At 33.4% G+C, this 27,711-nt stretch overlaps 1 protein-coding gene across 1 annotated transcript; it reads left to right on the top strand.

Annotated features, from left to right (window-relative positions):
• The first annotated feature begins 1,641 nt into the window (after positions 1-1,641).
• LOC149786482 (uncharacterized) lies at positions 1,642-22,699 on the top strand. The gene is made up of 6 exons (XM_089976939.1): positions 1,642-1,800; positions 7,952-8,042; positions 12,638-12,740; positions 15,605-15,624; positions 18,703-18,824; positions 21,589-22,699. The coding sequence occupies exons 1-6, from the start codon at positions 1,702-1,704 to the stop codon at positions 21,739-21,741; spliced, it is 588 nt and encodes a 195-aa protein (XP_089833065.1). The 5' UTR covers positions 1,642-1,701; the 3' UTR covers positions 21,742-22,699.
• The last annotated feature ends 5,012 nt before the right edge of the window (positions 22,700-27,711 follow it).

Raw genomic sequence — 27,711 nt, 5'->3', positions numbered from 1 at the left:
AAATTGCAGTGATTCATATTCAAAAATGATGAGACCATTTATTACAAATCATATATTTAAAATATCATTCATTTTTCTGATTTGTGAGAGAGAAAATGTGAATCAGTGCTGAAATAGGTGTGAAGAGCTAATGTTGGTACAGTGTACCTGCAAGCTGTGAATTTGTTTTAATTATAGGAAAATGTTCTGCCAAGAGCCACTAAAGACAATTAGGAATGACCTTCATTAGTTAATTGTTGATATTTTCTCATTATTTTCAGAATAATTGAGCTTGAATAGGTTTTCTCCTTTGATGTGAAATAGTAAAACATTTTATATTATTATTATTATTATTATCATTATTATTATTATTATTATTATTATTATTATTATTATTATAGTAGTAGTAGTAGTTGTAATAGTAGTAGCTTGTCTTCTTCTTCTTGTTCTTCTAACTGTATATATTGATTTATTTATTGATTTATTGATTGATTTATTTATTTATTTATTTATGTATTTATCTGAGGGATTGTCATGACTCAGAGTTTATTTGCTTTAAAATAATTTTGGGATAAATCATTGTATTATACATGACTAAATTTATTCATACACCCTCCCATTCCTTTGTAATAATCTAACAATTTTACACATGAAAATAGCAAGGATATAAAAATGCACAAAACTAACAGGGTCCAACACAGAGAGAATTTCAATCAGGAAATCAGAATAGGTGATGACAGGTTCTGGCAAGGCATCATTCTCTTCAGGAATTACAGTACTATTTCAGTTCCAATAGTAAACATGTAGAAACACAGTGACGTTAAAAGTTCAATAACTTCAAATTTCGGAGTACTCATGATCAAACCTATATTTACCAGTATAGATGCTTCCTGGATGACATCTTCTGTGTAGAAAAAAAAAAAAACATATGAGCCAAACCATTTCTGGATCTACATGAGTTTGAAACAAGTGTTTTCAATTCTCCACCAAAGAGTAAGGTGTTAATTTAAGTAATGAGTGTAACAAACTCAAGTTTGTTAAAGGACTGAATTTTATCATTTTTACATATGGCTACAACAGAATTCATGCCCGGCTCTGGTTCATGAAAATATATGGTTTTCTCAGGTATTATTCCTCATATTGTCTTACAAGTGTCTAATTTCATTATCACAGAATTTCTCAAAATGAATTTTGGAAAATCTTGGGACTACATTTCAACATGTTATTGGTTATAAATATTTAGTTTTAAAACAAAAAAAAAGCAGACTAAAAGGATTTTCTTCACTATAAAACACAAAGGTGCTAACGGATAAAAACTGAGTCATCACCTACTCATCTGAGTCAGATAGGTAGGTGTTTGACTGGTTGAGTACCAGGGATTATGTCAAATCGAAACTATGAATTCCATCATTACAACAATGTCTCTATTTCGTCAGTTATAGCAGGAAGAAGCTCTAAAAACATTTATAAAAACTTCAATCCTACTTTCATTCTCAACCAATCCTAACCAGATATATATATATATACACACACACACACACACACACACACACACACACACACACACATTTTTATTATTAGTACCGTGAGTTCATCAATGACGACGTCTGCCGGATCCTCTTACTCTGCATCTACGTATTTGTGAAAAGCAGTCACCACGTACATGGGACAAAACTCTTGTATAACAATTTGGAGACGTAGGTGGAAAGTTAGGAAGAGAATATGGATGAAACAAGGAGAGTTCCTACCGTTGTACAGGGCGAGGCACCCGAATCTGATGATGAAGATGTCAGCTCTAGTAATTTACCTCCTGTGCAAAAAGTAACTTCATATTTTGAGTCTTGAATTGACAAGGCATAGAATTTAAGTCTAAAGTACAAGTTAAACTCCCACTGCCGCAGTTCACCTATAAAACAAAAAATTGGAAGATACAATTTACACGGCCACCATGTACTTTATCTGGATGACTAGACGACGGTATGCAGAGAACTCGCCCCATGGAGAACTCGCCCCAACGCATCTGGAGAAGTCGCCCCAGAGTGGTTGGAGGAGTCGCCCCAAAACTCGGATAACCTTTTGATAACAGAATTAAAACATCTTTTACGTGATTCATATTTACATGTTTATTTATACGCGTTCACAAAAGAGATATTAACTGGTAATCATAAAAAGCAATGACATAGTAATATGCTTAAGACGAAATGAAGTCTTTATATGATCTAATGAATGACGACAGTACAGTGATTAAAAAGGAGTATAAGTCAGACACTATTATTATTAAGAATCAAGAAGATTATGTTAAAGAAGTTGAATGTCAATTAAATGATGAATACTACTACAAACATATTGTTGAAGATCCGTCAATAGAAATTAAATAGACAATTTCAACATGTATTAATGAGATGGCTAAAAAAAAAAAATTCTGTATATGAGGAATTTGATACTTTCCCTCTTAATATGCGTACACCTCAATTCTACATATTACCCAAAACTCGTAATTAAATCATACATTAAAGATACAACAACTTTCATTACAAAGTTGAAGTCTATTCCACAGCTATCTGTTAATTTCAACCTTGGTATAATTAGATGTAACATCACTATATACCAACTTTCAGCATGCAGTTGGTATTGAAGCATGTAAATATTTTCTTGATAACAATCCCAGCAATAGCACACTTTCTTGTGAAGATATTCATATAATAATAAACTTATCATGGAAAATACTTATTTTCAATTTAATAATATGAATTACATACAAATAATGGATATTAATATGGCTCCTTCATACTCTTTCCTTTCATGGGTAAATTTGAAAGTTGTTTTCTTCAAAACGAAAAGTTTAATCATCTCTTGGTTCAGAATTTTCGATGACATATTTATATCTAGAAGCAGTCGGCCGAAGAACTGAAAAAGTTTATTGATCGCCTAAATCATTTTCATCCGACAATTAAATTTACTTATACTGCATTTAGTACGCATGTTTAATTTTTAGATGTAAAGGTGATATAAAATATTGATTGCACTATCTCAACAAATATTCATATCAAGGAAACTAATATCCACAAATATGTGGAATATTATTCATGTCATCCTATGTCATGTAAAAACGGTATACCATATAGCCAGTCGAAAATATACCGATGCATTATTTCAAATGATTGTCAATTACAAAATTCGTTGAATAAATTACAAACATATTTACAAAATAGAAATTATCCTACACATATAGTTCATTCTGCGCTGAACAAAGCCCATATTATTACTCAACATCAGGCTTTAAACACAGCAGAATGTAAAATAGAGAGATATGTAATTCCTTTCACAATACAGTCCAATCCTTCATTATCTAATCTACGTCGTATAATTAATAAATGTTATAGTCTCCTAAATTTATCAAATAAAACCAGCGTAAAAGCACTTTACAAAAATCAATTATTTTTCGTTATGTACAGAAGCGGAGTTGATCAAATGGAAAACTTGAAAAAATTTCACATTTTATAGATTTAATAAGTTATTAAGTTGAAGAAAAACAACAATAAATAAAGCCTTAACAACCATGTGGCGACATCTCGGAAATAATATATATTATACTTGGGGCGACTTCTCTAGATTAAGTGGGGCGAATTCTCCGACCAACATGGGATGAGTTCTCCCAAGGTGAGTTCTCCATGGGGCGAGTTCTCTGCTATTCCTGGAAGACTATTCGCACGGTTGCCATGTACATAATATATTTATAATTAATTACAATATACAGTATATATAATTAATGTAATTATATTTGTATGGCATTCCCGTGCATGACCAGTGAAAGCCAACAACCAAAACGGACTAATGCTTAAAAGTCCCGACCCAAAACGAAACTGCCTATTTATCAGTTACTAATTTTACTAGTACCATGTCTATTAAAAATAACAAATATGTAAATATCAGATCCTTGTTTTATTGTGAAATATCTATAAATAATGGGTAGTAGAGAATCATTGTGCAGTATATCACAAACATACTTGAGAGATAATGAAATTAATTGCGACATGCTACTACTTGTTCTTTGTAAAAGGAACAGAGAAGAAAATATTGCATGTTACTGAATGTGAAAAAGTTCAAATATGGCAAATATCAATTGTGAAAGAAAATATTTGAAGTAAAGCGAATCATTATCTTGGTTATAAAATATAAAGACTGAATAAGAGTTTATGTAACCCACTTTGGCTTGCGCATGGCTACTTTGTCATGGTAATGCCCTAATTAAATAACGACCATTGATTTATGATGGATAAATATTTTCGTTTGTGAAGACTTGATCCTTTTCCTGTTTCACATACATTCAGAATCCTTAATACATATGTATGCATATATTATTTTTATTGATATAATTTAGGCTTTAAATAGATGTTTGCTATATATTGTGTGACTTGTAGGTACCGTTATTGCAAGTATTTGAAGTATGTCAAGGATGCTGGAGTCTAACCTTTAGCTATTGTGCAGTTTGGGTACAGTTGATCATAATATGAAATGGGGGCACGTGGGAGGGTGAATAACGCTCTCCACAGGGAGAAATGAAATGTCCTTTGAGAATTTCACGTGTATTGGACCTCAGAAATCTGTGACTATTTAGTGAAAACCATGCTTAAATATGTCTCAAAAAACTTCCTGATGGTAGGTCCTAATCTGTGGGTATTCGCATTCAATCTCCCAACTTGGTTTTTGAAAAGATTTATTTTTTGCATGACACACTAGAATAAACAGTATTAACTAAATATATTCAGCGACTATTTTAATTGTTTGGAAATTTTTCTGTGCATTTGAAACTTCAACACAGAAGGGGCATTTATTTTTGGAATATATTCGGATTTCTTGGAACAATTGGAATAAATGGACTTTTAGGAAATAGGAATTTATTCACCATGCTGTAAGTTAATTTAATTCTTAAACTCCTGTATTTTGAGAAATTATTTTCAATTGTGCAAAACTTGTGTTTTTTATTATTTCTTGTTGCATAGTTTAAGTCCCTTGAGACGTCACATGGTATTGATGGCAAAAGTAACAGATCAATGAGCAAAATCAACATATATTACCTGCCTGGATTCATGTTTGGTGACACACTCAAAATATCACGACCAGTTGTAAATGAATTGATGACTTGTGCCTTGATACTTATATCACAGAACATCTGCTTTAACTTTGTATCAAATATCTCAGCCACATACACCCAAGTTTAAATTTTCTTGAAGTTTTGACCCGTTCATCATAATGTGGTGTTGCACTTGAAGTATTACTATCATCACTGCATGCAAATGATGTTGGACTGTCAGGTATAACATCAGGTTAATTGATTGTGTAGTCTGATGAATTTGCACTAAATCCAAATGCTCTTGATTTTGTTAACTTACTCATAGGATGAGATGATGAACACTCAACAGTAAACTTTCATTTACCCATGATAAAGTTGCACTGTGTACAGTATATAATTGTGATTGAGATTTTTGCCATTTGCTTTGTATTTATAAACAGCAATCGGTACTTCAAAAATAATCTATTTTCTGTGAAGTTTCTGCAAAACTATTTTATTGGTACATTTTTTTAATTTTAAAAAACAGAAGGTTTAGCCATCCTTCAATTAATTGTAGCTGTTTCTATTCGTGTCTTCAGAGGTCAGTCGATTGTAGGTATAGTCCAGTAGCATGACTGAGTGTATCACAGCATATAGTACTTAGGCCAGATGACAATATAAACGGATTATGATATAACAATGCACTGTAAAGATGAGTTTGTCAATATGAATAAAGGATTTGTTTACGTAGCAGATTCCAGTGCATTGTGCATCCAAGTTTGTGGGTTCCTGTCATGGTCCCTTTGAATATCTCCACTCAAAGTCCATGATTGTATATACAAATTAAACAGCCAAAAAGGTCGTCTCCAAAAAAAATTGCAGTTGCATGTCTCCGAAAAACATTGCAGTTGCAACATTGGCAAAGCCCAGGGTGAACCCTGAACACTTAGTGATAATATATGAATATTAGATTCTAATATCAAATTATACACATATACCTTACACTACAAATAATATTGCACATAATGGCTGTTAGATAAATTTAACAGTACAATTTAGTATGCAGTTCTAGAATAACAGCCGCAAATAAGTACCGAGCTATAAAAACATGCATACAGAGATATTCACTTTTCAGCAAGAAACCTTACAACACAACAATATTGCACACAATGAATGTCAATGTTAATAGAATAATGTGGGATGTAATCCTAAAATAACCAGCAGATAAGCAGTGAACTATCAAAACATGCATACTGGTACTATAAGAAAATGCATACATAAATATTCACTTTTCAACAAGAAACATTACACAACAACAAAATTGCTTACAGTGGCTGACAAAGTTAACAGTTCAATTTACAATGCATTCCTAGAATAACAGCACACATGTATTCATATTTTCCAAACCTTTGTTTTCCTAGTGTAAATCACAAGACATAAAAAGCTTGGTAGAAAATAATTTTGAAACACAGAGTTACAAATCGTGATCAGATATGTGGCAATCAGAAAGTCTCATTTCGATTTAATACATGATATAGGGCCAAAATGTGTGATATCAGTTTACTTTAATAATGTACATGTATTGACAACTGTTACAGAAATGTATGGTGCAATTGAATATCTGTATTAAAAAATTATGAGCTTCTTTCCATTGTTGGTCCATAAACCACAATGTGAGATCTATGAATATTGTGCATTCATCGAATAACGTACATTTTCTGTGTGCAAAACAACCCAACTCATTTGATTTGAAAAACCAATTACATACTTTTTAACAACATCTAAATGCTTTCATTATATAAGTACTGTGGTCCCCCTCTTATATGACCACCCTTCTGCTCCAGGAAAGTGACCTTATAAGACAGGTGGCCTTTCCAGATTGGGACTAAATTTTTTGTGAGAAGTATATGTAATATATGTAGTAAGAAAGCTACATACTTCCAAGCATTTAATATCTTCGTTTAAAAGTAACATTAATTATTAAAATGGCTCTTCTTGTTATAAACTAGACATTTCAACTGAATATACATTAATAGTTCTTATTCTTGGTGTAAGCGTGATATGCAAGCTGGTATTGTTGTCATGCACATTGAAAAACAATTCAAAAACATTTAAATCTTGGTACATACATAATTCTCTTTCCAATTGCTCCATTTTCCCACTTGATGTAGGACAGTGTAGAGCTGATAAACAGAGCTTTGTGAACTAGTGATAGATGACATGTTAACCTGGGCAGAGCTGACTTAACCACTGTCAGTTATTGAATTGGCATCCAATTAAAAATCTGTTGGTTGATTCCATACTCGTTATTTAGAAAGTACTTGCATTGGAGGAAAGATAAATTATGAAGTCATTTGAAAAACATATTAGTCAGAATGCAATCATAATGGTCATCATTTAATTCATTGTTACAGTACACAGTTAATCAAATTTGGTAGTTATTTCTCATTCAACATTCATGAAATTTGAATTCAGATAAGACTACTGTCAAAAATGAAATATTGATTTATTTGAAATGATATTCTTATAAGTTGGTGGAATTATCTAGGTTTTGACTATTGATTGTTTCATGATTCTCTGCAATAAACTACACAAGGCATCTATTTATTTGTATTTGCAGCACATTATATTACACAAAATAATAGGTTAGTTTGTTTCCATGACTACTGTTTATGCACTTGATAAAAGGTACATTTTGGCAAATGCCAGCTTTAAGTGCTCTATTACAAATGCCCTTTATGTGTAATTACTGTGTATACTCACTTATAAAAAGAGTCCAACTGCAAACTACATCAACCCAGATCTGCAGTGTAGATCTGAGTCTGTTTGTAGTTTGATTTGGTATTTAAGAGTGCATATATGGTACTTGTGCTGTGACAGTTCTGTTAGAACAGTATATGTATATTGTTTTCATTTCAGTCACCTAGTCATGGTATAGTTGTATCCGGGGAGGCCTCTGAATCCGAGGATGAAGACGGCGAAAATCAGCAAAGTTTACCTCCTTTAACAGGTACCATAGTTGTCTGATTTAAGGCAGTCTGTTTACTGTAGTATCAAAAGCTTACATGGTGGACCAATATTGAAGGTTTCTTGTTGCCCCAAACCACGAATTAAAAGACCCTAATGAAAAATTAGCCACATAGACCTCTCCCTCGATAACTCGTGCACAACAGGGTCCACAAACATAGACCACACTATAAGCAAGGCGCGAGTTACCAAGGGACCTCCAGAAATTGAAAAAAATCACTTTGACATTAAAAAAAACATAAGTTGTCAGGGGGGCGGCATTAGGGAACTGGGCTGTTTAATGACTGAATCCTCATTTTACAATCACATCGATAATAATTTTTAATAATGCGCTTTTTCTAATGAAGTTATTCATTATTCTGTTTAAATATAAAAAATTATCAAAATATCCAACATATGAAAGATCGTTCCAACTGGTTTGAACAACCATCACGTGTACACGAAAAATCTGCGTATTAACGTCACTGCTTTTTGTTTTCTTGATGAGTCTGGTTCCCATAGTGGTATTTAATAGTATCTTGCCAAATCGGTTGTTCACAATTTGGGAACTAGACTAACTGTTGATACACCACCAAACAAGATTCCTTTTTTTTTCTCCAAAAACATGTGACATTTACTTCATGACCCGTCTACGTCGAAACTCAGTTTTTTATTGTTCAATTAGTACAGTGTTAATGTCGTGATTTCATTGGTCGTAATAATGAAATTTCTTATCATCCCTGAGGATATCTCTAAATGCCATTTCAAGAATTCTCTGAAACTCACTTGCCCACAATGGTCTGTATCTGTGAAATCAAGCTCTTTATTTTACAAAGTATTCTTTTCGCTTTGCTGCCTTGTTATCTTTGGTCACAGTTATGAAAGAGTCAGATAATTTAAGTTAGTTTCTGTTACATGCACAATAACGTGTATTACAGTGTTCAATTGATCAAATGAAGTGAGTTCACCCGACATACGACCAAAGCCGCTAGATTGTAAGTTAGTCCGATTTTTGTGCCTTTTAACTTTTCTTTTATTCCACCTCCTTTTTTTTATTCATAAGACATAATTAACATGATAATATAAAGGGGGCCAGCTTTTAATTCAGTGCAGCAATACAACAAATACTTCCGCAAGTCAGTTATCAAAACACAGTCGGCACTTAATTGGGTTCTCAGATAAACGCTCGCGGACATAGCTGTTACGGTAGATTGATGCATTTTACATTTAATAACAAGAAGACACATTGCACTTATGATGATTACACTTAGAATGAACTAAAAGATGGAACTAGAATACAAATTTCAGTTGATTAAAAAATTATTTAATTTGTATTTTTTTGTTAAAGTAGTGCCTCCGCTCAGCGTAATTGACTTTTACATGGATCAAAATTTCCTTACATGTCATTAATTGCGGTGTACTAGGAATGTCGTTTGGAAAGAAAATGTAAAAAATTGTATGAGTTATTTTTAAATTTGATATTTCATAGTGTTGATTAAAATTTCCAGGTCCTATCTACCGTTTTCAACGATAAAACAAGCAATACATCAAAGTTTCCGTTACCAATTTTGATCGCGATTCTCTTCAACAAATAGGGATAATTTGGGGGTGGGTATTTTCGGGTTTATAAAATGGGATCCACGCCTGACACCGCATTATAAGCGGGTTCACAAGTTATCAGGGCGCAAGTTATCGAGGGAGTGGTGTATGTGGATGTCCACTGCCACCCATTTTTTTTAATGTGTTTTATTCCTTCAGATTAACAAAGCTGCTAATATTTGATAATTCAATGTCAATACTGTAACCTCGTAATAAAATATTAGCTTTTACATGTTTGTTTTATTTTAACACTTGGAAAAAGTTATTAAACATTTGATATTGTTTCAATAAACTCATATTATAATATTATAAAGGAATCAGGTAATTTGCACCCACTGCCTTAATTCAAAGTAAGAGAAAGGTAAGGATGCAGAGAGATGAGAAAATTCATAAGGTATTTAAACACTAGTTGTTGTTATTATAGGGTTTAATGCCATTTTTCAGCACACGATAGGCTATGCATGGCGGCCAGTATTAATGGTGGAGGAAGAATCTGGGAAATCCCCAGAAAGAACCACCGACCCTCCACCATTAATACTAGCCACCTTGTATAGTCTATTGCATGCTGAAAAATGGCGTTAAACCCTACAACAACAACAACAACAATTAATGGTTCTTTGAATTATACCTAAGATATACAATGTCTTTTTTAAATAGCCAGTAAAACCAGTGAGGAAAGCTGGGGAAATTCTTTATCTTTAAAATCCTAACCCTATGCAAAATACGCAACTGTAAAGCGCCACCTCTAGCAGCATCCTTTGTTACTCAGTTAAGTTTGGACAACAAAAACGTCTTATCTCAGTAAATAATCCAAGCAGTCCCAAATGCATCTCACACTCACAGTTTGCAACAAACAAAAATTAATGTGAAAATGACACTGAATCATTTTGCCAGCCTGTTCAACAATAGAGTATATCCCCTGGTCATTCCTTATTTCCTATTAATCACATTTAATTGCTTCTAAAAACTGACTAACAGCTTGCGGTTAGCTTCAATCATGTTTGAATAACATCTTATTCGTCATCTACTAACATAATCCACTGTCTGCCGAAGATAGTGAAAACAGGTATTAAGTGGTCCGAGTCATTTATACCGATGAAAAATTAAAAATTTAGTTTATAAAACTTTGTCGCCAGTAAAAAGTAGCACCACTTTCGAAATTCTTTCGCATTTGGTGACGAATGTTAAGCCTAGCGGAGGCCCTGTGTAAGTGTTGAACTTGCCAGGTCTTTGATTTGTTTCTATCCATGTGGTAGTATTCTTTTGACTGATCATGCGATTGCCATTTGCATCAGCATATTTTTATTATTTTGCATTATTTATTTGAGGTATTTGTAGAGATTAAACAATTTAAAAAATGACTACCAATATGCAAACGTTGACATAGAAAACCATAAATTTAAGCACCCATGAAAATGTCTTTTTATATGAAACCATGAAAATAGAACCCCATGAAAATAAACGATATAACAGCATGTGTTAGATCAGTTCAAATTTGACATTTATTTTCTCATTTTAAAGATAAAAATCATGTGATCATTATAAAGTTTGCATGAGCTTTTTTCTTGGCAAATGATGTTAAATGTGGGCAGAGCGTAACTCATTGAAAACAAGAAAAATGAAGAAAACAGTAAAGTCATTTTAGAAAAATTTGTGGATTGTTCAATATACTCCTTACCCATCAAGTGTGAATATTATAATTATGCAGCATACTTGTAGAATAAAATGCAATTAAAGCTACACTACACACAATTGTTTGATTATTATGATCACCAGACAGCATCCTGTGCAATGGTTGCTAATTCACTATTCCAAATCTAAGTGGCAAGTGTTAATTCAGAACAGATGGCTTTTTAATGAAAAGGAGTTTCATTTGAGAATATTGCAGACTTTGTTTATTAAAAGGTCCATACTTTCTACCAAAAGTTTGTTTTCCATTTATTTTGATTAAACTAATACTAGTGCTTTGATCTCACTCTTAATTGCAATTAAACACTTGCCAGACAGAGAGCAGACTGGTCTAAGTTTTTAAATATTTTCTGGTGATAGAAGGGTAACATTATATGTTCTGGAAAACAATCTTACATGATTGAATTTAGGATGTTAACATCTTTTATATTTCTTTAATAGCTAGTTGAGTAAGATTTATTATGGGTAAATAAAAAAGTATGGTACTTGCCAGACTGGGTAATTGTTTTTCTTTAGAGATTTTTCAAACCCTGCTTTGGAATAGCTGTGAAGAGCTTTAATTACATATTTACTTAAATCAATTGACATTAAATTTGTCACAAATTTCTGGATTATTTTCAAATGATTCATTGCTATATGTTCTGGTAAATTTTTCTGGATGCACTTGTTTCCTTCTCCTCCACAGTGATTAATCTAAGATCTCCATTTAGCATAGGACTGTGTTAGCTTTTGTGTATAGAATGAACCCCATTGCACCCTCAATTTGCCATAGGCGACTGTTAGATTTGTATGTAGAATACCGGTAGGCCCCATTGCACCCTCCATTTGCCATAGGTCCCTATTAGATTGTGTACAGTATGTAGAATAAGCCTCAATGCAAACAACATTGGCCAAAGGCCCTTCTCAGATTTGGTACGTAGAATATGCCCCAATGTTCTAAGAGGCAACTACTGGAGGCAACCATTTTTCACTGAGATGAATTCCACTGTCTTGCTCCAACATAGAATTCTTGGACATCTTAAAAGAGTGCAGATATCAAAAATTGGAATTTGTGTTTTAAGTATTTGCCTTATTTTGGCTTTATCTTTGCGTGTCTTACTGGCAAGACCCAAACTTACTAATCATCATGTAACCAGGGATGTGTTTATGTGCCATTGAACACTAATCATGCATACATACCTCATTAGTTGGTCATAAGGTACACGATTCTATAATACATACGTAAACATAACAAATATGAAAATGTCCCACAAGGCATGCTATGAAGGTTGACGTTTCAAAATATATGAACTTTGGCACATCTGCTTTCAGTCCACCCAAACAGTGAAGGTGATAAGGCAGATATCACTAACATAGGACTTCCACAATCCCCTACCAGCCCACATCAGGATACAGTGAAGCCAAAATATGATACGTAAGTACAGAAACATAAAAATGGACTGAAGGGAAGAAATTTCATGTAAATTATTCTGTTTATAAGAGATTTATATTTTTGCATTCAGGTGCAGTCTTTAAGATTTTTTTAATCTTAGAAACTTGAAATATGGTTGATGATAGTGAATTAATTGTGCTGTCACTTTTGGAACAATGATCTCATCCATGGAAGTACAGCATGGATCAAACCAAATAGGTTTATATGGTAAAACCTGTGTTGAGAGACCACCCCTTCTGCAACAAAAAGTGGTTTCTCAAGACGAATAGTAGACCACTCTGGTGGGCTAGTAGTTAGACCATCTGCCTCGGATGTGGGAGGTCGTGGGTTCAAACCCTGATTGAGTCATACCAAAAACTTCTGAAACTTGTACTAGCAGCTGCCTTGCTTAATGTTCAGCATTAAGAGGTTAGTGTTAGGACTGGTTGGTCTGTTGTCAGGAAAATGTCACTGGGTGAGACATCATAGCGATATGACTGCAGAATTGTTAAAGCTATATTAAAAATTCGAAACACACTTATACACAAGGAAGGTAGTTTATCATAATAGGTTTGTGAAAAATGACCAGCTTTCAAAGTCAGAATTCAAAGTACCTGACAGTTACAGTACATGTATTTTATTCTTGTTGAAATACTGCATTCTCTCAAACTATTATTACCAAGCAATAAAGATATGTGTGTGTCATAAAATAGTCTAATTTTATTTGAAGATTACAAGTACATGTTTTAGCATATGAACTGCAACATTAACTAAAGTTGCTATTAAATTATCCTGACCATATGTTAATTTCATATGTCCATAAATTTCAGAGTTTGGGGTGGAATGTTGTTGTTGGCATCCGTTAGTCTCAAGGGACGATGGAAGTGCACCCACGAGAGATATCTCGGTTGGTGGTTGTGCAGCATGTGCTATGGCTATGATGCGATGTTGGCAGAGGAATGTGACCATGCTGGGAATCGTGGCATGTTCACTCTAGGTTATTCCGAGTACACATTCAAGGCATCGCATGTGAAAGGCGCTCAGTCTTTTCTCTTGTGAAGTGTACAGAGTCCAGTTTTCACTGGCATACAGAAAGTGCTTAGCACACAGGCATGGTACACAGAGATCTTAGTGTTCAGGGTCAGCATGCTGTTGTTCTACACTCTCTGTGACAACCTGGAGAGAGTTGTTGATGCCTTTCCAATGCAAAGAGTATGTCCCTTATGTTGCTTCTTTTCCTTCAGTCATGCCATGTTGAACAGTCTGCCATCTGATTGCGTGTGCAGGTAGATCCCTTCTGTGGACATCCCAAAGGAGTGCTTGAGCAGGATGGCAAAGAAGATGCCAAAGAGCATGGGAGCAAGGACGCAGCTCTGTTTCACCCCGCTGTGGATGTCGAAGGGGGTCGGACGTTGAGCCATTGTGCCTTTTATGTCATCATGGAACTCAAATTAAACTAGTGGTCCAGATGTGCCTTGGTACATATATTAGGGGGGGCCCCAAGTGGCCGAGTGGTCTAAAGCGCTGTCCGTTACGGATCACTGCCATCTCACCTCTGTCTGCGTGGGTTCGAGTCTAGGAGTCGGGCAATGTGGGTATGTGAGAAAGCTTGCCAGTAGCTTCTCGAGGGTCGGTGGTTCTTTCCGGGGATTTCCCGGATTCTTCCTCCACCATTAATACTGGCCGCCATGTATAGCCTATCGTGTGCTGGAAAATGGCGTTAAACTCTACAACAACTACAACAACATATATTAGACTAGTGGTCCAGATGTGCCTTGGTACACATATTAGACTAGTGGTCCAGATGTGCCTTGGTACATATATTAGACTAGTGGTCCAGATGTGCCTTGGTACACATATTAGACTAGTGGTCCAGATGTGCCTTGGTACATATATTAGACTAGTGGTCCAGATGTGCCTTGGTACACATATTAGACTAGTGGTCCAGATGTGCCTTGGTACATGTATTAGACTAGTGGTCCAGATGTGCCTTGGTACACATATTAGACTAGTGGTCCAGATGTGCCTTGGTACATATATTAGACCAGTGGCCAAGATGTGCCTTGGTACACATATTAGACCAGTGGCCAAGATGTACCTTTTGCTATAGGTAATTCTTCAATTTCAATATTTTGATGCTTTTCTCCTTTGGTCTGTCTGCATCTGTCATTAACACTTGTTTATTGAAGAAACTCCAGAACTCCCACACTTAGTATCTGACTAGTATTTTGAATGTATCTCTTCAGGGTTTCAGAGATCCTTAAATTGTCTACTTTCCTGACATAAGTTTGTCCTATTCTACCGGACAGTGGAATTTTCCCTCCCAATCTTCTGCTAGCAGAACTTGTTAGCTTCAGTATTCTGAAGATTTTCTTATATCTCTCTTTGAATCCCTCAGTCATGTGCCCTTTCATTTCTTGAGCAAAATCAAAATATTTCTAAGATACATATCAGCTTCTTGATTCCTCTTGAAATATTTTGGTTATACACAGAAAAATGCATGCAGACTTGTACTTTTGCTGTTGCCCATCCATGTCAAAACAATTTAAATTTTACAAATGCATTAATACAAATTAAAGATGCACACACACACACACACACACACATGATACCTATCACATCACTGTATACTTCATTAGTACAAAACTTCTTCAATATGAAATGTTTGACAAATTCTTCAATGTCCATCAATCTCCTAGCAGGCATTTTGAATGGGGGGGGGGGGTGTAATAGCTGACTCATCTTGTTTTATTTATCTTTTGATTAATTGCTTTCATGTTCCGATATCTCAGTATTAACTACATTTTACACTTTAAATTTCACTTCATTTAATGAATACAATAATGAAAATTCTGCTTTTATTTCAGATTGCTGCACAAGAAATTGAGTAAGTCACAATTAGATAAGATGCTGTGAATTTGACTATGGGGTGGGGGGTATAAATGTTTGTTGATTTTATGGATTCTATATTTAAATTTATGAACCAAATAAATAGTTATTCTTCTAAAGTGACAGTAGTATTCCTCCCATTATCTATGAAATTACATCGTAATGAGCTATTGTAGCAATTGGTCCGTGTCAGCTGTTGTCTGTGATTAGGAGTATGGACAATATTGTAATCTTTATTATAGTGTGAAAAATTGATACAGCTGTCCCTCATTATAATGTGTTGCTATAATGTGAAAGCTAAAATTACATCGTAATGAGATATTATAGCAATTGGTCCATGTCAACTATTGTCTGTGATTAGGAGTACAGACAATATTGTAATCTTTATTATAGTGTGAAAAATTGATACAGCTCTCCCTCATTATAATGTGTTGCTATAATGTGAAAGCTGAAATTAATCCGTAATGGGATATTATAGCAATTGGTCCATGTCAACTATTATCTGTGATTAGGAGTATGGACAATATTGTAATCTTTATTATAGTGTGAAAAATTGATACAGCTCTCCCTCATTATAATGTGTTGCTATAATGTGAAAGCTGAAATTACATCCGTAATGGGATATTATAGCAATTGGTCCATGTCAACTATTGTCTGTGATTAGGAGTACACAGGACTGCTAAAATAGACTTAAGCTGTAAGGTTTCAGCTGAGTAACGACTTCATTTTGGTAAACATGCCTTTAATAACATAAAAACTTTGATGTTTAATTCCCTGTTGCTGAAGAAACATTACCTTTGCTATTAATCAACAATCAACAGAAGCATTACAGTTAATTTATAATGAACTTAGTCCTTCTCTCCAACTAAATCTGAACACAGCCAAGAACAAATACAGTACCATGCATGTCTTATGGGTGCATCTAGTTTTGGAAATGGATTTTTCTTACTATCATCACTCACACTTTCTTACAACAATGCAATGAAAGGATATGATTGCAAATTAAACCAATTAGTATAGCCTACATAATGATATGTATTGGTTAGATGTTATATGCTTTTGCTCTCTGGTGCTTGAGTAATAAATGTAAACCTACTGTTTGTGTCTGTCTTTACTTCAGAAAGCACATATATCCATTTATAATAATAACTACTCAGTAACACTTGATGCAGTCAAAGAAATTTGCAAACGTCTTAGAAATATGAAAGCATTAAAGTTCAAGAAATAAAATGTCACAGCTTTTTGCCTTTTATAGTGTCTGATTCTGATATTCATTTCCTGAATGAAAGAAGTTCTCACAAAATATTTTGTTTTATTCACAAGTACTATCTGAGCAAATGGAACATGAGGAAAATGTTATTACTAATTACATTTTATACTTAACTGCTGAAAACAATAGCTTTATTGAAACCCATTTTGTTTTATAATTACGTACGTATGAACTGATAATTTGTCGTAAGTGGAGTTAATCTAATTTATATTAATTGGCTTCAAGACCACTTTGGTAGCTTAGGTAGTTCAAGTGTCTACCTCAGATGACAGGTCATGGGTTCAAATCCTGGCCGAAACATACCAAAGACTTATAAAAATGGTACTAACAGCTGCCATGCTTGGTGCTCAGCATTAAGAGGTTAGTATTAGGGCTGGTCAGCCTGGTGTCATGATAATGTGACTGGGTGCAACATGATGCTACATGTCTGCAGTATGATGCCTTAGTGCTAGACATCACTATAAACTGCCACACTGCAGACTACATAGCAATATGACTAAAAATTGCTTAAAGTGACCTTAAAAATCCAAATCACAGACACACAATCTCATTTGATTTTCATTGCATATAAAAGGACGTCAGGATGATTGATTCCTATCTAAGCATTTATGCTAAGTGTTGGCAGTGAATTGAATGACATTTAAATCTTTTAGATCTATATTAGTTTTATACATTGTCATTATGAATTTTATGACATTTATTTTTCTTCTTCTTCTTAATAATATTAATTCTTAATAATAATAAGAATTATTATTATTTTTATTTTTATTATTAATATTAAAATGTTAAAACCAAAATATTGTTTACCAACAAATATACATTTTTAATCAATCTATGAGATTAATGCCCACAGTATACTCTCTATCCAGATGCCTAACTTGGTGGGACAAGCTTTTATGTGGCCTTTAGATTATGTAAGGATTCAAACCTAGATGGAGACTGGATTTTTCAGCTGACCATCTTAATTTTTGTTATATGTGATTATTGACTGACATGTGCAACCTATACACAAGGGCTGAATTTTATTCAGTGAACATTTATTCTGTCGTTTCAAGAAATATCCTTTTAAACCCTTGAGTAATGTGACATAATCCACATTTTGTAGTGGTTGTCTTTTCATTCTAGATCAGAAATAGGCCAGAGTGACTAATTCAGAAGTTACTGAAATCCTTTATTTCTCCATAAAATACATTACCCAGTCCCATTAACCTTGTAAATTAAAGTTAAAATATCCAGCATTCAGAGTGTATACTGCGGTAATCTGTAAGAGTTACTTCCCTTTGTCTACACAAGGTATAAACAGACTGTCTATTTCCAATCTATGGGCTGGATTGTGGAGGTAGGAAAAATAATTCCTAATGTCAGTTTGATTGGGTAAGTATTTTTGGAGAAACAGAATTTACTGCAAAATTTCTTTTATTTCACATTCCAGAATAAGTTAAGTTATGTTTCTTGCGTAATAAATAAATTTGGAGCAATTTTATGATTTTTAAACATATTTGTGAAATAAGTACCATATATACTCACTTATGAGTTCATCTGCAGACTGCACAGACCCAGATCTGTTGTCACATAATGCGCATGCAGATCTGGCTCTGTGCAGTTTGTTAGGAGTAATCAGTAGAACATACAACATAGACCCAGATCTGCAGGTGAATTATGCTATGGCAGATCAGGATCTGTGTTGTTTACAGCTTTTCTCAACTTATAAGTGAGTATCTATGTAGCATAATCATGTACAATTCCCTGGTAATCAAGTAAATTGTACAGAGTTTAGGTAAAAGTAATTTTTTTTTGTATTTGCAGGAGAGAGAAATATTGCTTTCCGCCGACATCTAGTGGACACCGTATTACAGGCATACACGTTGTCAGCTAGGGATCTGCATAATAACACATTACAATTACTGAAAACACAGGGAACCTTGCAGGTAGAATTTTTCAGACATTAGCCATTTAAATAATTGCAGTTTTCACCTATAAAGATATCTTTAAAGATTTAGTTTGTAAATTTATTGTCATAAATGGAGAAGAAAACAGATTTAACTAATGTTATAAAAATTGATATTTGATATTTTTGCTGTAATATAGATAGGTTTTGTTTGAATGTTTTGGATTGTTGATGCTGGTTTGTTTTTATTGTACCAGAAAAAAAAATGCTTTGTACAATGTTTGTTTGAGATGACTGCTATTTTGCACTCCTTAAATACACTTTTCTGCATTCAATAAAATTTTAAATGACCTTTTTATAAAATTGTATTGGCTGTTTTAGTTTTGCTAAAGAACGGAAATATTTTTTGGTGGTGTTTACAAGTAAACTTAAAGGCAGCTTTTTGTTATAGTCAATTCCCATTACAGTTGACTCAAATAAAATTCCTGAAATAGAGTGCTTAAGTTGTTTTGGACTGACACTATTCGTATTTCCCACAGTTACCTCTTAGTCATACAGTGTTAAAGCACAAGAAAAAAGTATAAACAGATTTTATTTCTGTTTCTGATAAGAGTAAGTTCTGAAACCATTTGAATAAAATTCTGTTAAACTTGTTCAGGGTCAGTACATCTTCCAGGAAAGTTGATGTTAAAGGATACAGCTGTATAGACATCTTTTACTTTATCCTTCTCTAACAAAGTGCCGACCATATTTGTTGTCAACACCTAACTGATAATATTTTGCCATTCTGGATACATGTATTGCCATTGCTACTTTAATGCATGTGTATTTTGCAAAATAGATGGGTTCAAAATACAATCTTAGGGAACTTTTTTGCTCATTATTTGAATAATTTGCAAATTAATTTAAAAGTGGATTAAAATTTGTGACATAGACCACAGAAATTATTCTTCGGAGGAAAACTAACTAGTTTTGTATGCTGAGCAGACAACAGTGGTAATTGTCTACTGCATCACAAATTGTAGATCCCATTATATATTTTATCACACAATAGAATAAAGTTCAAAGCTCATCTATGAAGAAAATTAATGACCATTCAGCACTAATAAAAGATTACTATATTCCTTATGTATGTATGCACTGCCAACAGATGATAAAAATAATCAAAACCTGATATGAAAATGTATTTAATTTTGCATTCATCCTTTCTTCCTTCTGCATAGTGTTTTACTTTTAGTTTCAACATGAAATCTTCTGATGTTGATGAATATTTTCAAACCACACTGGCTAAATTGGTATTGCAGCATTGCACTATGTTTACATCTTAAACAGCATGAAAAATGTGTGGACATGGATTGAAAAAGATTTGTAAATATCCACTTGTTCACTCTGGCAAATATCTTACAAATTTACTTGCCCAGAAAATCTTTTACTTATCAAGCTCTTAGAAATATATAAATTTATGTTAATGCCCTTAATTTGATCATCTGAAAGCATGTTTTTAACTTATTCTGTGACCCTATGAACTTTAGTTTTAAGTGATTATAAGTTGAGACCAGTCTGCTCTTCCTTTGTCAAGTGTTATTAAATAACAACAAAGTGCTTGCTGGAGTTTGATCAAAACAAATGGAAAACAAACTTCAGATGCTAAATATGATGTAAAACTTGTTAAAGGGTACAACAGTTTGTGTTGAGTACACACTCAAGTTGTTAAGTGTTATGAAAGCAGGACATAAAGTGTAACCTTACATAAACAGTTAGAGGTGATTATTTGGAATACCTTTTCACCAGAAAGAAAGACCGAATTCATGTAAATTTCACAAAAATATAATTTTTTTCCACAAATTGTGGATATCCTGTACGACCAATATTGTATTTGAAAACATTACAGATTTAAATTGAGTAGAAAATGCTTATTGAAGGTACTTGCTAAAATGTATTGTTTCATAATGTTTAGTTGTTGTTGTTGTTGTTCTAGGGTTTAACACCATTTTTCAGCACAAGATAGGCTATACATGGTGGCCAGTATAAATGGTGGAGGAAGAACCCTGGCAAACCCAGGGAAGAACCACCGACCCACGAGAAACTACTGGCAGGCTTTCCCACGTACCCATGCTAGCCGAGCCTTGGACTCGAACCCACACAGACAGAGGTGCAATGGCAGTGATCCAGAACGGTGAGCACTTTAGACCACTCGGCCTCTCGGGGCCCCTAATGTTTAGTGAAGTCCTTGATCAATTCTCCATATGAAATAAAGATTTTAAAAAATAAAAATGTTTAAAAATCAGATTTCATATTTGTAGAGAAATATTGGTATTTGCCTATGATCATAAAACAAAATCTGATTAACTGTATCTCATTGTTTGTGTTCATTTCTTTTTTATTCTGTTTGTGGTTGATTGGTTGATTTATAATGCACTTTCATTCATTATGGGGATAATGTAGGCAGAATAAATGTAAACTAAGTGCCTTCCAAAGAATACACTGAGGTAGCCAACATGACAGGTATTGATCCAGTTTAATGTGCTGTACTACCCTAACCCTCCAAGCCATGTATTCACAAAAATTTGATATTTTTCTTTCATAAAAGCCAGGTTTTTCAATGTATTCTTGCAGTTCAAACACAGTGACATTACATTATAGCAACGTGAATGTGAGTTGAAAAAGGGGCCCCTGCAATATGGAGATGGGGGAAGCAGCTGCTTTCTATAATTATAATGCTAAAAAGCAGTGAACTGTTTATAGCCTTATGTAATTAAAATGTGTATGTATTCTATAACTAAATGCTGTAATTTGAATTTCAGGATATTGCCAATCACATGCGTGTCCTGACCAATGATTTGTTTCACCTGGAAGATAAAGTGGACACTATATCAACATGTACAATTCTTCCAGAGATCACTCTGCCACCTGTTGCTATGGGAGCCTTGGCTATGGACACAATTCATACCCCTTGATTGTGTGGATAATTGCTAAATTTGTTTAAAAGATCATTATAAGAAGAGCAGAAGAGCAAATGAAAAGTGTTTTGAATTATCAGTATGTACAGATTTTGTCACATTGGCAATTTGTAACAAATCAGCACTCTTTATTCATACATCCCTTAGTCCTTCTAGTTCTTCCTAAGAGGGTGAACTAAAAGTTATACAACCATTGTGCATCAATTAAAAGCGCTATTAAAATTTATCTGAAGATTCAAAGCCAGTATCGTGACATTAACAAAAGGATCTTCTCGTTCCTAACTATTTCCGTAAAATGTATAAAATTCAAATTTTATTTGATAGTTACTGGATTTGTTAAACCAGATGGTAATAGATTCTACAAATTAGAATTATTGCAGACTGCTTGGATTCAGGTTTCTTTAATCTTCTTTGTATGTGTGTTTGCAGTTTTGGTCTGAATGTTGTCATGAACATAGTGTATTGTTTTTTTTTCAAGGCGTTATTATCAATGGAGAGAGACAGACAGACAGACAGAAAGAAAGACGGAGAGAGAGAAGTGCAATATGAAATGTTTATTTTCATGTGTTTGCTAAAAGTAATTGTAAATTATGTAATTTCTGATAGCTTCTAATTTTACTTATGAATCTATAAAATAATTATTGATTTTTGTACATAACATTTTTTAAACAGATAAGCTTGTTCTATTATCAGAAAATTCTGAGTTTTCCTATGTGTGAAGATGTCCTAGGTTGGAAGATAAACATGTTTGAGAATTAAAAATTAAATACAAATACTGTACATAAAGATGGCTACAATAAAGATAATGTTGACGTATAATGTGTTGTACACTTCCCATTTGAAATGCTTGAAGATTTTATGTTTATTTGTTTTGAGAATTTCTCATAAAGACCATTGTGAAGAAAAGATTCCAGCTATTTTCAAGAAAATACATAATAAACTGAGATTACTATAACAGTAGCCTTTTTGTACATTTGAATCATCTATTTTAAGTCTATCCAGTCATATTTAAATAATAACTGTATCACGAACTCCCCTACACTTAGTCAGATATTTAAGATGGGGAGGCTGAGTGTTTAGGACAGGTGATAATCACTCAAGGAGTGTTTAGGACAGGTGATAATCACTCAAGGAACAAAGACAAACAGTGGACAATACACAACATCACATTTGCTGGCATATAACACTAGTAATGCTCACACTCACTTTTGAAATACCACTCATGATGATAATAAAATGATAACTGAAATAATAAATGATGATAATAAAATGATAACTGAAATAATAAGACTAATAGAAAAATGCTTCAAAGTCATGTTATCCAGCTCTCTCTTTTAATTGTACAGTTATTTTATTGTACTACATTAGGAACTCTCCAAAGTCAGTTTTCCCACTTGTATCCTGATCTGAATATCACTCCATAGTTTGGCTCCATGAATATAAACATTTTGTCATCCATACATACCAGTATGTATATATACTTACATATTCGTCATGATTTGAGATCTAAATGTGGGCACAATTCAACACCATTCATTGTTCCAGAATTCAACACTACATCTTTGCTTTTCCTGCTCACATTTTTTAATCTTCCCTTCACCAGCCAGAACATTCTACAAGATTCGTAAGTCTTTGCTCTTCCTACTACCAGTCTATACTTGCCCCAAAACCGGCCAAATCACTTGGTGGAGTCACACATTCCCAGACTCATATCTCTCTCTGCTTTATATATTCCCAAAAGACATCAATGTATGTATGACATCTTGCATTCCATTAAGCACACGTATCTTGCAGGAACACATGCTTTTCCTTAAATCACACCATCAGTATTGCTCGGTGAGTGTATCCTGTGTTCACTCTTGGTAACATGTTACACTAAAACTTAATTTGGCAGGCTTTTGTGATAAATTGTGTGTGTCCTTTTTAAAATAATCAAATTGAATGATGTGTTAAAATGAATATTTATAGCAATGGAATAAACTTTTTGACAGTCTCACAGTAAGTTGAGACTACACTCTTTGACAGTCTCACAGTAAGGTGGTACTACACTCTTTGACAGTCACAGTAAGGTCGTACTACACTCCTTGACAGTCACAGTAAGGTGGTACTACACTCTATGACAGTTTCACAGTAAATTGGTAATACACTCTAGGACAGTTTCATAGTAAGTTGGTACTATACACTGAGTCTTACAATAAGGTGGTACTACACTCTATGACAGTCACAGTAAGGTAGTACTACACTATATAACAGTCTCACATTAAGTTGGTACTACACTCTATGACAGTCTCACAGTAAGGTGGTACTACACTCTGACAGTTTCACAGTAGGGTGGTACTATACTATAAGTCTTACAATAAGGTCGTACTATACTCAATTACAGTATGGCGGTGTGATGCTCTGTGACAGTCTTACAACAAAGTGCTATATTGTACAACACTGAACAGTCTCACATTAAGGCAGTACTATATGAAAGTCGAACAATAAGGTGCTAAAATCTATAAGTCTTACAATAAGGTGGTAATATTCTCTGAGAGTCAATAAGGTGGTGTTATAATCTATGACAGTCTTACCATAAGTTGGTACTATATGACTGTTTTAAAATAAGGTGGTACTATACTTTGAGAGCCTACCAATAAGGTGGTACTATAATCTAAGACAGTCTCACAACAATGTATACTCTATGAGAGTCTTACGATAAGGTGGTACTTGACTTTATGACCGTTTTGTAATAAAGTATTGCAATAATCTATGACATTTTTACACTAATGTGATACTATACTCTATGGCATTCTTACAGTAAGGTGGTACTATACTCTATGATAGTCTCACAGTGAGGTAGTATTATGCAATGTGACAGTCTCACAATAAGGTGGTGCTATAATCTATGACAGTCTTACAAGAAGGTGGTACTATATTCTGAGAGTCTAACAATGTGGTGGTACTATACTCTATCAGACTAGAGTCTCACAATAAGGTTGTACATTACTCTGTGACAGTTTCACAATAATGTGGTGCTATACTCAATGTCTTACAGTACAGTGGTACTGTACTCTGCGATATTCTCAAAATAAGGTGGTACTTATGCACTATTACAGTCACTATTAAGTGTGACTTCCAGGGGCAGCAATTTAATGTGTATTGTATTCCATACAGAAAATAATTTTCATATGATATTGATTTAAATCCAAGTTACAATCCTTATAAGGGTAAACTCAAACTTAGCTTTAGGTTTACTTTATATACGATGATTATTACTACTTTTAAATGTTTGCTTGTGAATAAAGGAAAACCTACATTGGTTCTGACCTTTGTTCACAAATCAATGAAGAAATTTGCACCAATATTTGTGGCTCTGTATTACAAAATAATATTGACCAACAGATGTATCAATTTTTCTTTCTGTTACATGCAAGTTGCAGTAAAACATATGTGGAAATATTTGCACAACAGTATAACATCTGAAATATATTCAAAAGAGACAGATGTCAAAATTGGCTTATATTTCTTATCATGAACTTGTTCATCGGGTATGCACAAATTTAACTTATATAAACAAACATAAAATGTCATTGTCTAGTGTACAGTAGCATTTTCAGGCAGCTATGTCATCAGTCGGATTTTGTGTCAGAGATTTGTATAGTGCATAAATGTCACCACAGTGCCATTTACAAATGACATTTATTATTCCATTAGATCTACCAGTACAAGGAATAGGAATATATATATATATATATATATATATATATATATATATATATATATATATATATATATATATATATATATATATATATATATATATATATATATATATATATATATATATATACATACATACATACATACATACACACACACACACACACACACACACACACACACACAAAATCCACTTGCCTGATTCCCAGAACAAGCTTAGATTTGGTTCAGGCAAGCTCTGTTTTGTAATGAACTAGCCACAAAATTGAGTGAAGGATACTGGGATTTTATTGAATATTAAATACAGTAACCTGGTACTACCAAACTTACTGACACATGGTCATGTTCAGTTCTACAAGTTGTATACCCATTGATCTCACCACAATACACATATTTGCCAGTAGCTTCTTTTGGGTCGGTGGTTCATTCTGGGGTTTTGCCTGGTTCTTCTTCACCATTTACACTGGCCGCCATTTGTAACCTATCTTGTGCTGAGAAATGGCGTTAAACCTTATAACAACAACAACAGTCTTGCTACTGTTTCTTTCATCTATTATAGGCTGTGTCATTTCCATCTTTTCATCAGTGTCATGGTCAGCATGATTGGTGTTAGGAAAATGTAGCACCTACAGGTGTCATTTATGATAGGTTGTTTATGTAATAATTACAGTAGGCGTGATGCATCCTGCTGTGCAAAAAGTTAAAAGGACAAAAATAAGTGTTCTCAAATCATTCTCAAAAGTCGGATTCTCAGACATTTTAATGCATGTCATCAATTTAAAGGTGACTAATTGATCATTCTTTGATAAATGAATAAAATAAGTGTTTGCAAATCCTTATGTTTTGAGTACAAATAAACCATTAAAAACAGTCATGATTTAATTCTCTGTCTCTATTTCTCTCTCAAAAATAAAGATATTTAAAAATTCTTTTTTTATACCAATCTCTTCATCTGTCTGTATACTATACCTGGCTGCTTTTTGCTTCTTCAACTATATATCTGCATTCTATTTAACTCTTTACAAACTGCATATCTATATATATTATTTCCTTGATATTTACCATATTAGAACTTACAGTTTTATTCATGTTGGGATATTATGCTTGTGGCAAGCTCAGATGTTTCATGGGCAAGTTCAGTTTTCCCATCAGCTGACTTTTATAAAGTTTGTATATCCCTAAATCTCAAATGGGTAATGATTTAATATTGATTTTATGAAATGAGTTTAATAGATGTCCAGCTTTGGCAAGCAAATGTTGGTCATTGTTCAATGAATTTCATATATTTAATACTAAATCATTACCCATTTGAGATTCTTTATATGACAGAATTTTTATTTTAATGGAAAAATAGTGTACAAAGAAAGAACAAAAATTAATTTTGTTGCTTGTAAAAAATAGTCCCAGCCACAGTTCTATATCAATTAACATCTAAAAGTATTTTTAAACATTTTTTTTATAAATCAAAGAGCATCTGTTCTTTCTTATAAATGTAAATTTTAATTCAGAAAAAATCATTTTTCAACACAATGTCCAGTGCAAATTCTGTGTGATGTCACAGTAAGTTAAGTTTTCTTTGCTATTGTTCTTCTTCCTGTTTGGGGTTTAAAGCCATTTTTCATCGCATGATAGTTATACATGGTGTAGTGAGCCCCTGTGGAGTAAATTTGCCATACTGAGACAAACGTTATCTTTTTTCCAAATTCCCTTTGATCAATAAATTTGAAGAATGGTGGCGATTATATTGGTAGTACTTCTTAGAAGAAATGGTTCCAGAAGGCGAGGTATATTTTCAGCATGTTTTTTTTTTTAACGTTTTCTAATTTCATGGTGTTTGTTTTTTGTAATCATATCATTATATGTTTTTTATGTTATAGTTGTTGTCTAATGTTGTAAAGGGCTTAGAGCTTCTAAAGATTAGGCGCTATACAAAGTCCTCATTATTATTATTATTAATTATTATGGAAAAATTCCCATGATTGCAGCCGATCAGTAAAGAGAATAATGTGTAAGAATTTCATGGACTTATTTGGATCAATCATAATTGCATAAGTGATATTTTAACAAGCTGTCATATCAAAATTATGAAACTACACAATGTATGTGAAGTAAAGGGAGTATGGGATAAATACATATATTACATGCCAATGACTTCATTAAACATCTAATAATGTAGTAATGATGTTAGGTGATAGCACGTGCAGTTGCAGACTGGACTACTTTACAATGAAGAGATCGGGTAATTAAAAATGATATAAAAATCTT

The sequence above is a fragment of the Sinohyriopsis cumingii genome, chromosome 12 (genome assembly GCF_028554795.1).
Source record: "Sinohyriopsis cumingii isolate HCF-2022 chromosome 12, ASM2855479v2, whole genome shotgun sequence".
NCBI classification, from domain to species: domain Eukaryota; kingdom Metazoa; phylum Mollusca; class Bivalvia; order Unionida; family Unionidae; genus Sinohyriopsis; species Sinohyriopsis cumingii.
The sequence above is the reverse complement of the archived record's forward strand: the minus strand, read 5'-3'. Positions and strand labels throughout refer to the sequence as shown.

What these genes read in the sequence shown, in the direction of transcription:
- LOC149786482 (XM_089976939.1), top strand. Translation starts at nt 1,702, where the DNA reads ATGGATGAAACAAGGAGAGTTCCTACCGTTGTACAGGGCGAGGCACCC. An exon ending in ATTGCTGCACAAGAAATTGA is followed by an intron (nt 15,625 to 18,702) that starts GTAAGTCACAAT and finishes TTGTATTTGCAG; the next exon opens with GAGAGAGAAATATTGCTTTC. An exon ending in AAACACAGGGAACCTTGCAG is followed by an intron (nt 18,825 to 21,588) that starts GTAGAATTTTTC and finishes TTTGAATTTCAG; the next exon opens with GATATTGCCAATCACATGCG.